Raw genomic sequence first — 12,187 nt, forward strand, 5'->3', positions numbered from 1 at the left:
ATAATAGCCTTTTGGTCGCTCCTTGTCTGTATATTCTTATTTGAGTCAATGGTCTTTCGGAAATTCTGAATGCCAATTCATTTGCCGTTATTCATTTATGGTCTTCTGTCCTTAGTTGTATATATGTTCTATATATCGGTTTTTGTCACCACATTGAATGACCGACTTAGTAACTTCGTGATGGGCCTAAGACCCTTAGACGCTTCGAACGTCCCAAAATTATAAAGTGTTATCTTAATTTTCTAGCACCGGGTTGATACCACTGGCAGTCCCTGAAGGTATAGTCAGTGTTTTAGAGCTGTCATGATTTATAACACAATCTTCATAAACTAAGTTTTCCGTTGATAAATATAGGAATAATTAACAAACTACGCGGGTTCCAACTCTTTCAGGCATAGTTGACTTTCGATGGATTTGGCCGGGGTATTAACTCATTTTAGGAATCCTTTGGTCATACAGCTCCTTGGCTTTCATTTTTTGGGGTTTAAGCGTTCATGAGGCAGATGAAGGTAGATCCAGAAAAGCGCTTTGGACGCACCAAGTTCATAATTTATAATTTATACTCATGTGGATGCATGAATTACTAAGTTTGGTCATAATGTTGTCTGTCTTTCACGACTTATGGTTTTTATTTTCTTGAAAATGAAAATAATACTTTATGAATTATGAAAGTGTTCAAAAGACTCACGTTTTGGGTTCATGCAGGTTTATACATATTTTCGATTGCATTCTGGTTATTGGCGAGACTGTTTTTTAGGTCCGTATTTGACTTTGAAATTTAGAGACCATTGTTTTATTTCCGGTGTAAAATTATGACCACGTAATCTTTATTTAATCGATTTGACTCTTACTTTCACAATGGGTGATGCTCCTCAAGAAAATCAAGAACAAGAGCCACCAGTAAATCGTAATCCAGAGTTCGTGACAGAAACATTTTCGTCTGGTATGGACTTATAATTTATGATTATGCAGTAGATCTAGGTCCATGAGTCCGTCATCCGTAATGTTTACTTTCAGTTTTAAACTTCACTGCTAGTCATCCTTTGTTACTTTGATGATCTATCCCTCAGTCATCAGGTAGGGACTTCAATTTCTTTTTGAACATGTCCAAAGTAGGCGCTGCGACAGTAGAGAAGGGAAGAGAGTTCCAAAACTTCACTACTCGAATTTGAGAAAAAGTTTTTCCTAACATCAGTTCTAGCAAAATGCTTTACTAGCTTATAGTTGTGACCTCTAGTCTGCAGTTCACTCATTGGAATGCATTGTCTGTTTTTGAATTATATTTGACATTTGTTGTGTGAATATATGTTTCACACATATCCTGTCTCTCATCTTCTAGATTCTTCTAGTGATTCTAAATTGAATGAATTGCTTGCCATACGAGTACACCTAGTCAATAGTTCTTGAGGCATAACGTTATAAAATTGAAATCCGTGGAATATTTAGTAGTCTTTCAATTTTGATAGATTTGGAATAAGTCATACAATTTCAGTAGGGTCTGTTACTTGGCATTCATTGGCATTTGTTGTTGATAATGTTATTTCTGCTAATCTTATTGTACAGACATAGATCCTCTACAATGTCATGAATGTCTACTTTTGATATGCTCAATGGCCATGATGGCAATTAAAAAGATTGCTGATAGGTTTCATGTTCGTTCTGGCCCAAAGCCTATCAAGCCAGAGTCATTCCTGATCCAGTCCTCTGGTGCAAGTAGATTTGGTCCATACTTCTAAATCTATGTGGATAATCTGCAGTTGGTGAAAATTTCCATAATACAGATAAACTATGTGTGTGTGTGTGTATCAACCAGCACCTGCCAGGTTAAGAATAAACAAAAACTATCACATGTATGTATTTACAAGAAAGAGAAAAAATATGTGATGTTAGCCACAACTGTACAGAGTTAAAATCAGGTATCCACAGTTAATTCAAGAACTCCCACAACGAGACAGAGGTCAGTTCCACTTCTGTTATAAATAATTTACATATATGGTTTACAATCATACTTTCATGACTTTCAGTACAAGCAATTAATTGTAAAACAGACCTCCATTGTAAGAAAAGCAAAACACAGTCATTTATGTATCTGGAAATGGTGGACCATCTTCAGTTACAGTTGTGCTATTATATTAAGCACACATTATATATATATTGTTTTCACTAGATTATATTACTTCAATATTTTAAATAGAGGCTACAGGTGGACAAAAGTTGACACAAATTATTAAATTACTAAGAACTAAAAACACAACTGTATAAATGTTCTTAGCCTCTAGCCTTTGTTAGTCTTGTATTATTTTTAATTTTAGTTTCTTGTGTACAATTTGGAGTTTAGTATGGCGTTCATTATCACTGAACTAGTATATATATTTGTTTAGGGGCCAGCTGAAGGACGCCTCCGGGTGCGGGAATTTCTCGCTGCATTGAAGACCTGTTGGTGGCCTTCTGCTGTTGTCTGTTCTGTGGTCGGGTTGTTGTCTCTTTGACACATTCCCCATTTCCATTCTCAATTTTATTTGTTAAGGGTACAAAAAAAGGCAAACACATCTTGGCAAATACCACAACAGAAAGGGTAAAAAGTGTACCCTGGAAATGATGAAATATGAAAAATATTAATCTTTTCATAGAAAATACATGAAAAATACACCAGTTATCAACCAATAACAATCCAGGATACTATAAAAGGTGTACCGTGTAATTATGAAAAAGATTTACATGCTTAAATTGATTAGAATGTATTTTTTTTTACTTTCTGAGCCCGAGTTCAGAAATCAGAAAGTTTCAAATTAAGAAATTTACAATCATTATATAATTTGATCTAAGGATTTCTAAGGGTTATAGAACTAATGAATTGAACTTAAGGAACCTGATCTTTTGAAATTAATTTTTCTGATCAGAAAAATTCTTCTGAAGAACATACTGTAAACCAGCTAATTTTCCCAACTTTTGCTATAAAAAGAATATAAATTGTTGCGAATATGTTAAAGTTGAATCTTCTTTTTAATGAACATTAAAAAAGTTAGAAAAGCTTGAAAGTAAATTTGCATAAAGTTCAGATATTTGTGAAAAAAGTGTCCTTGAAGATAAGTTGGTTTACTGTGTGTAGTTTTCACATCAAATATGTATGGATTGGTTGCCCTTCTTACCGTATTTAGTAATCATGGTGATATTACCTGAAACAGTATTGATAGTTTGCTCAATTTTTTTCAGTGATAGAATTTCTGCAGCAATATGGCTGGTTTGTTTTATTTGGTATTGTGGTTCTGATTTATATAAAGGTAAAGTTAGATCCTCATATCAGAAGAGTAAAGAAGAAAGCTGAAGATGTGATAGAACAAAAGAAATTTGGTGAGTAAATATGTCTTCTAGTTCTTTTTTCACCAACTGATTTTAATTTTTAAAATTTTCCAACTCAAAATTGAACATATTACAGTTGTATATTTTATCACAATAATTCTATATAGAGCCATTAAAAATGTTTTGAATGTGTTTTATGAAATTAATGTGTATACATTTTCATTTGTTACTATAGATTCTTTAAGTTTGTAACAGCTAAGGCATGCTACAAAAGATCCCAAAAATTGCATTATTTTTTTAATTACATATAAGTTTTTATTCCACCAGCTGAGTTCTTAAGGATATGTTTCCTTTCTTTTTGAGCTGTCAAAAGGTTGTGTACAGATACAGTATTGCAAGAATTACATACAGAACTTGTTATAATTTAGTGGGACTTTTTTTGACAGAGTTTTTGAATAGAATAAATTTTTTTGTAAGATAAACAAAATCAAAAGAATTCCAATAGAATTTTTAATGTATTAAATATCTTGTTGCTCAGTGCAGCCTTTTGGGGGTATATTTAAAGAGGAATAAATAGCAATGTTGGAGCAATGGGCACACATTATTTTATTTCAACTGATTAAATGAGTATTTTTTATTTGACAGATCCAGATGTGGCACAGAGACGTCTGGAACAGATGGAAAGATCCAGGCAGAGATTACAAGAACAGCATGATGCTGAAGCAGCTAGATATGCTGAAAAGCAGAGAATTGTAAGTCATTCTGAAGGATTTTGATTATTTGTTTCATTAACACAATACAGTAGTGACCCTTTCAGAAGGTCTAGCTACTCTTCATCAGAAAAAAATCTGATCATGTAATTGAAGAAGCCATTGGTTAAAGGGAATGTAATGCAGTTGACCCCCCACTCAGTCATTATTCTGACCCTTTGGATGTTTGGCAGACAAAATGTTGCTGAAGCAGCTAGATATACTGAAAAACATATATAGATATAGGAAGATGTGGTATGAGTGCTAATGAGACAACTCTCCATCCAAGTTACAATTTATAAAAGTTAACCATTATAGGTCAAGGTACGGCCTTCAACACGGAGCATTGGCTCACACCGAACAGCAAGCTATAAAGGGCCCCAAAAAATTACTAGTGTAAAACCATTCAAACGTAAAAACCAACGGTCTAATCTATATAAAAACGAGAAACGAGAAACATGTATGAACTACATAAACAGACGACAACTACTGTAATCAGATTCCTGACTTAGGACAGGTGCAAACATTTGCAGCGGGATTAAACGTTTTAATGGTACCAAACCTTCTCCCTTTTCTGAAACAATAGTATATCATCACAACATAGAAAAACACACTATAAAATATCAATTGGAAGGCTTAACTCAATCAAAAAACGTAAATTAACACACAATGAACGAATAAATTTGACCTGTGACACCTGAATGCAAATACACAGTTAATAAAAAATTACAAGGGATAAATAATTAAAGTCAAAAGTAAATAAACAGGTTGTCTTTCTGAAGAATTTTTAAACAATTTTGATTGCTTGTTTTGTTAAGTACAATACAATAGTGTCCTTTTCATAAGGTCTAGTTACTCTTCATTCGAAAAAAAAATGGGATCTTGTAATTGAGAAGGCCATGGTTAAGGGGGATGAAATGCAGTTGACCCCACTCATTATTTTTACCCTTTGGAAGAAGAAATGTGGCTTAACTGCTTATTTGGGGCAATAAATGATATAACTTGTAGGAATCCTTTACCAGTTTTATTAGCAATTTATTGGTTTCTCTTGCAAGTGTTCCTTCAATAACACCTAGAGGTGATTGAAAAATAAAAAGACAGCAAAATTTGACCATTGAAGTGATTTATTTACTCAAAAGTGTCCATTAAACTCATGGCCATTTGTTGAAAAGTATATTCATATACTGTAAACCAACTTATTTTCGCGACTTTCGCAAGAAGAAAAATTACGGCAATATAAATCGTCGCGAATATGTAAAACTTGGATCTTTCCTTAATTAACTTCATCAAGTAAATCAGAAAATAGCGAATTTAAATAGCCGGGAAGAGGTCAAGAAAGGGTAAAACGCGAAATAAAGTATCAGCAAAAATAAGTTGGTTTACAGTATCCCCATATAGCTAATTCATGGTTAATTTAAATATACCTGAAAGAAGAGAGTAAACCCCATGGTATACATCAAATTGCAGGAGAGCTTTGATTTGATAGGCCACCTTTATTGTACATACCACCCCATCCTAAATCCAAGTCTCTTCATGATTAATCACAAACCTGACAATGTAGTAGGACCAAGAACAAGTTTCTTAAAAGAGTGCCTATAAGCCTTACATAAACCAGCTTATAGAAGTTTGTGTAAAACTGATTGTTGCACCAGTAAGCATTTATTGGTAACTTTTTTCATGTAGACTACCACAGGTACACCCTAAAATAGGAAAGCATTGCTAGGCTGAAAGGAATAGCTTTATAAGGTAAACCACTGTACTTGAATCAATGAATAGAAACTTATTTCAAGACTGAATTTCCTTTGCGGAAGAGGTGCCCATATGAAAGAATGGGATACTCTTACGATAGACTTGGATTAGTAAGTGCACTGTTCGTCTATATAGCAAGTCACTGTATATAAGTAGCCCTTAACACATATCACTCTCATTAATGAAAGGGGGCATCGGTGGCAGAGAGGTCTTAAGTAGTCTAACTACTGTATCACTATCTTGTCAACACTGAGGTTGTGAGTTCCAATCTGGCAGGTGCGTTTGAATCCAATCTTAATTGACTAGGAATGCCAGTTTTCCTACCAAAGGTCATGGTTTTCTCTGGGCACTCTGACCTCCTCCACCAATAAAAACTGAGCACCACTAAATAGCACAATAGTGCAGAATTGGTGTTAAACACCAATCAATCATTGAAAGAAGGTTATATATAAATGAACTCTTGAGTAAAGTGACATGTTTTTCTTTCTTTTCTGTTCTTTTTTTATTGGCTTGACTGCCTTGAGTTTTAAACAGGTGTTTTATTGTACATGTTTTAAATAACTCTTTAATGGTATTTCAGAAAGAGGAAGAAAAAAGAAAACTAAAAATAGAAGATTGGGAAAATCACCAACAAGGAAAGGGTTACAGATCTAAAGTTAAACCAGTAAGTTCATTTCTTTAAACTTGTAACTTGTATTACCAGTATAATATATTTATCCAATTTGACTAACATGCAGGTTTGTTTTCAGGACCTATTATACTTATTAAAAATGTTTGACATGAATTGTGTATGGTTTGTACTAAAAATGTTTGGAATGAATTGTGTATGGTTTGTACACCTTAAAATACAACATAGAACTTGCTGTAACCAATCCATGTGTTTTTACAACCTTGAGTATCTATGTGTTTGAGCTTGCCTATTTCTAGTACTATCATTATCTGTAAACAACATAAACAAGATGGGCAAACAGAAATCATATTTGTTTTTTAGCCCACATTTTGTGTTATCACTTTACATATAGTGTTGTCCTCTTTAAGGTGTTAATTATCACCATGGTCACCTAGCTGATCCTGTTTTTGCAGCCTACCTTAGCATTTAAAAAAAAACTGAAGAAAGATGTTCAAGAATTTCCTTTTCCTTAGGTAGTCTCTGTATAGTCCATAGTTGCCTTGTGTTATGAAGATGAGGACATTGTTCTTGACCCTCATTTCTATGACTTTCTGAAATCCATGTCTAAATTTTCCATGATATTGTAAAATTTTCAGAAAGTGAATATCTGAATCTAATATGAATTGGCTGAAAATTCCTCGATTGAATGAAATGGAATGTGGAGGATACATCAAAGGAGACAGGAACCCAATGACTAAAATATTTAGACTTGATGTTGGTCTATAATCAGTTTATACAATTATATTGGAACTCCGTATAGCAGTTGAATAACTCTGAAATATTTGCATTCAGTATTACTGAATATTTGTAAATAAACTGAAGGATCACTTTTAACATGTTAAATGTGTTGACAAATTCATTGCAAAGTACTCATGCCAGGTTAAAAAACAAACTGGTACATTTTGTCCTTGGCCTGATATTCAGGGACAGTTTCTGAATGATTAATACCCAGTTTTAATGATTAGGGAAATTCCTAAATTGTCAACTATATACATTTGTTTTGTAGTAATCTGTAAAACTATGTTTTAAGATGTATAAATTAGTAAATGTTGTATTTATAGTTGATTGATCTTAGTTAAAAGATTATATAGATAAGATTTTCACTTGCCTTAAGTGATAGGTCATGGTAATTGTAACCATGAAAGATATGTATTATAACTTTCAAAATGATATTTGATTCAAACATGAGAGTTATATTTTTATGTTAGTTAAATTAATCACAAATACATGTATACACAACAAACTTGGGAGTGAAAACTTCTGATTTGCATCAACTCCAAAGGTATTACATCAACAAAATCAACAGAATCTTGCCTTGCAATACACACATTCCTAGGTTTTATCAAGTAGAAAGCATCTAGGCCAGGAACATGACAAAAACAAATATAAAGACAGAGGGACAATACCACTGACAGATTTGAAATATCTTGACACAGCTCAGATCAATCAACTTTTGAGGAATCTGTCAAACTATTTAACGGCATACGATACAGTACAGGTTAGATGATAATGTTGCTAAAATAAAATGTTATTTTTTGCGACTTCAGACTGTGAAATATTTGAAAAAGGTGCATTTTTAGACTGGTTTAAATCATTGAAATGAGACAGTAGGTCATCTATATGTGGTGTATGGAATGATTTTAATGGGTACATGTCAGTCTGGCGGGTTTCATTTAACCTTGACCTCATTTTCATGGTCCATTGGTCAATGTGTAGTTTTTGTTTTTGGTCTGTTTTTCAAGTACTATAAGCAATAGGTCAACTATATGTGGTGTATGGAATGATTGTAGGGTGTACATGTCAGTCTGGCAGATATCACTGACATTGACCTCATTTTCATGGTTCATTGGTCAATGTTAAGTTTTTGTGTTTTGGTCTGTTTTTTCATGTTCTTTAAGCAATAGGTCAACTATATTTGGTGTATAGAATGGTTGTAAGGTGTACATGTCTATCTGGCAGGTATCATCTGACCTTGACCTCATGTTTTTGGTTCATTGGTCAATGTTAAGTTTTTGTGTTTTGGTCTTTTTTCAAATTCTAACAGCAATTGGTCAGCTATATTTGGTGTATGGAATAATTGTAAGGTGTACATGTCTGTCTGGCAAGTATAGTCTGACCTTGACCTCATTTTCATGGTTCATGTTTTTTGTCTGTTTATCAATTACCATAAGCAATAGGTCAACTATATTTGGTGTATGAAAAAATTGTAAGGTGTATATGTTTGTCTGATAGGATTTATCTGACCTTGACCTCATTGTCATAGATCTTTAAAAATGATAAGTTTATATGATGCTTTTAGTAAAACCTTTATCTTTAAGACTTTCAACATTAAATCAATGGACAGTAAAGTAGGCGAGACATTTCAGCGTGTGCACTCTTGTTTTTCAAAAATCAGAAAAATTTAATAAGAATGTGGTATTTACAAAGAATTGTTACATAAATTTAAGGCATACTTATATAAAGAAGATATCTCAAAGGTTTTTACAAAAATACTTTTAAGTTTGTCTTTCAAAACAAACAATCTAGGTGTGTCTGTCCAAAAGATAGAAATGTCCAAGAAACTAAAATTTTGAGCAAATGTTAAAAACAGCAACCCTATTTATCTCTAAAAGTAGAACATGTAATAAAATTGAGAATGGAAACTAGGATTTCGTCAAAGAGACAGCAACTCATCCAAAGAGCAGAAAACAGCACAAGGCCACCAATGGGTCTTCAACACAGCGAGAAAATTCCGCACTCGGATGTGGGCTTCAGCTGTATATTTGTTATTATGTATTTGAATTGACTAGGTGAAAAATAGCTTGTTTTATAACTTTTGTCAAACACTCACAGTGGGATGAAAACTGTATTGTAAGGCCTGAAGTTTTAATATCAGTAGATTACCACACCATTGTGCTGTAGTAGTTTTTTGAGTTGAATAAGATTTTGAATTACTGTGTCATCAGTTTGAATGTTAGGTTGCACATTATTTTAAAATTTCCTAAAAATGATATTCCTTTCCTGAAAATATAATACAAAACAAGTCATTGCTTTTGTACTAATGGATCAAAGATGAATAGGTGTTTGTCTAATGTTGAAGAGCATGTGTCAATTTCGGTTTTAATGTGTCGTTATCAAAGCCAAATACAACTCAACTTTAAAAAATTCAGGAAAAGCAGAGAATCTTCAAAACTTTTCCAAGAACATCTTTCTATGTTGTACTATTGTTTCAGGTAGGGTAAGGTTGGCGCCTATTTAAACATTTAAACCCGCTGCATTTGTTTGCACCTGTCCTAAGTCAGGAACCTGATGTTCAGTGGTTGTCGTTAATTGATGTGGTTCATAAGTGTTTCTCGTTTCTCATTTTTGTCGAGCCTTCGACTTTAGTCAAAAAAACGAGACATAGCGCTCCTACATTCCGTCGGCGTGGTCGTCGTCGTCGGCGTCCACAAATATTCATTCTGTGGTTAAAGTTTTTGAAATTTTAATCACTTTCTTAAACTATCCTGGATTTCTACCAAACTTGGACAGAAGCTTGTTTATGATCATAAGATAGTATCCAGAAGTAAATTTTGTAATAATAAAATTCCTGTTTTTCCGTATTTTACTTGTAAATGAACTTAGTTTTTCTGCCGGGAAACATTACATTCACTCTGTGGTTAAAGTTTTTAAAATTCTAATAACTTTCTTAAACTATCCTGGATTTGTACCAAACTTGGACAGAAGCTTGTTTATGATCATAAGATAGTATCCAGAAGTAAATTTGTTAAAAAAAAAAATTTCATTTTTTCTGTATTTTACTTTTAAATGGACTTAGTTTTTCTGCCACGAAACAATACATTCACTCTGTGGTTAAAGTTTTTAAAATTTTGATAACTTTCTTAAACTGTCCTGGATTTGTACCAAACTTGGACAGAAGCTTGCTAATGATCAAAAGCTAGTATCTAGAAGGAAATTTTGTTAAAATTTTGTACCTATTTATCCGTATTTTACTTATAAATGGACTTAGTTTTTCTTCCAGTTAACATTACATACAGTCTGCAGTTAAAGTTTTTAAAACATTTATTAGATTCATAAACTATCCTGGATTTATACCAAACTTTGATAGAAGCTTCTTACAATCAAAAGATAGTATCTAAAGGAATATTTTTATTGATTTTTTTCCTCATTTTTGTTGAGCCTGCGATTAACAGCAAAAGTAAGCGAGACACTGGGTTCCGTGGAACCCTTACAAATTTTTTATATAGATTAGACCGTTGGTTTTCCTGTTTGAATGGTTTTACACTAGTCATTTTTGGGGCCCTTTATAGCTTGCTGTTCGGTGTGAGCCAAGGCTCGGTGTTGAAGGCCGTACTTTGACCTATTATGGTTTACTTTTACAAATTGTGACTTGGATGGAGAGTTGTCTCATTGGCACTCATGATCATACCACATCTTCTTATATCTATGTAGAATCAGGTGCACAACTGCAGTCTTATTTTGTTCAGATATGTAGACTTGGTAAACTAAATGAATTGATATTTTTTTTTATCAAAATTAAATGGCAGCAAAAGGTTGAATCATGTAATAGATCTACATTGAGTAATACCGGGCTTATAATGTGGTTCGGCAGATTAACATTTTCTCTACATGAGACATATTTAGGATGTTCGCTCCTCTTGTTTTTGAATTATTGCCAGATATTTTGAATCCTCTGATTTTATCTATGTGGTGCCATTAAAAATTTTGCTAGCTAACCCCTACTTTTCTTTTCATTATTTTATTACATAAAGTTAAAAAAGCCATATTTGAAAATCTTATAAAATCCTTGTTATTTTTCATAGTTTTAGAAAGAAAAAAGGTGTCAATGTTAAATGTATGAAAAAACTAAAGAGAATCATTTCCCACCAACTTTTCAATGGCTTTTATCTCAAAAACAAGCACAAGGACCTTTCATTTTTTTCTGCTTTTTCAGTCCATATATTTAGATACTTTTAATTTATAACAGTCTTTTCAAAGCTTTGTTATTTTCAAACAGAGTAGCAAACATCCTTAATGGGTCAGATGATATGTTACTACTGAGAAACAGAACTTTACAATTGGGAAACTAAAATTACATATGTTTGTCAAAGATTTTAGTGTGTAGTCACTTTAGGGAGCTACCATTCGATTTTTATGGGGGGGCTAGGATGAAAAATTTTGTCCGGCTTTTTTTTTTAGTTGTAATCTCTGTCCTGCCTTTTTATTTTTTACTCTAATCGGTCCTGCCTTTTTTTAATTAGTTTATCCTGACTTTTTTTACACAAATTGTCATCCTGCCTTTTTTTTACCAAGTTGCTCATCCTGCCTTTTTTTTTACTCAAAACTCCTGTCCTGTCTTTTTTTTTTCAAATTTCATCCTAGCCCCCCATAAAAATCAAATGGTAGCTCCCTTATGTAAATTTAAAAAAGAGATATAGATATGAAGTGGACATTCTTGTTTTGGTAGTATCCTTAAGTTCACTGGGTTATATGAGATGCAAGTGCTCTCTGAAATGTGGGTTACCGATTGACAGGACATCATATTTAATTATGGGCCACCAGAAGAGTTGATGACAACCTCGAACTATTTTAAGATTTTGTATTAAAATGTAAATATCAAAGTGAAGATCTTTGTGAAAACTTTAAAAAATGTAATTTTGGATATAAATGAGTGGAAATCTTTATGATGTGGAAAAGAAATGGTTGTGGTGCTTATTTCACTATACACAAATCATGTTTA

General features: G+C 32.9%; 1 protein-coding gene across 1 annotated transcript in view; it reads left to right on the forward strand.

Annotated features, from left to right (window-relative positions):
• The first annotated feature begins 776 nt into the window (after positions 1-776).
• LOC127701637 (selenoprotein S-like) overlaps positions 777-12,187 on the forward strand; it is a 33,355-nt gene continuing 21,944 nt past the window's right edge. The window contains exons 1-4 of the mRNA XM_052205618.1: positions 777-943; positions 3,214-3,351; positions 3,946-4,052; positions 6,379-6,462. Of these exons, the coding sequence (XP_052061578.1) occupies positions 859-943; positions 3,214-3,351; positions 3,946-4,052; positions 6,379-6,462 (414 nt within the window). The 5' untranslated portion in view covers positions 777-858. The remainder of the gene's footprint in view (positions 944-3,213; positions 3,352-3,945; positions 4,053-6,378; positions 6,463-12,187) is intronic.

This window comes from Mytilus californianus, unplaced genomic scaffold, assembly GCF_021869535.1.
Source record: "Mytilus californianus isolate M0D057914Y unplaced genomic scaffold, xbMytCali1.0.p SCAF_5, whole genome shotgun sequence".
Lineage (NCBI taxonomy): Eukaryota > Metazoa > Mollusca > Bivalvia > Mytilida > Mytilidae > Mytilus > Mytilus californianus.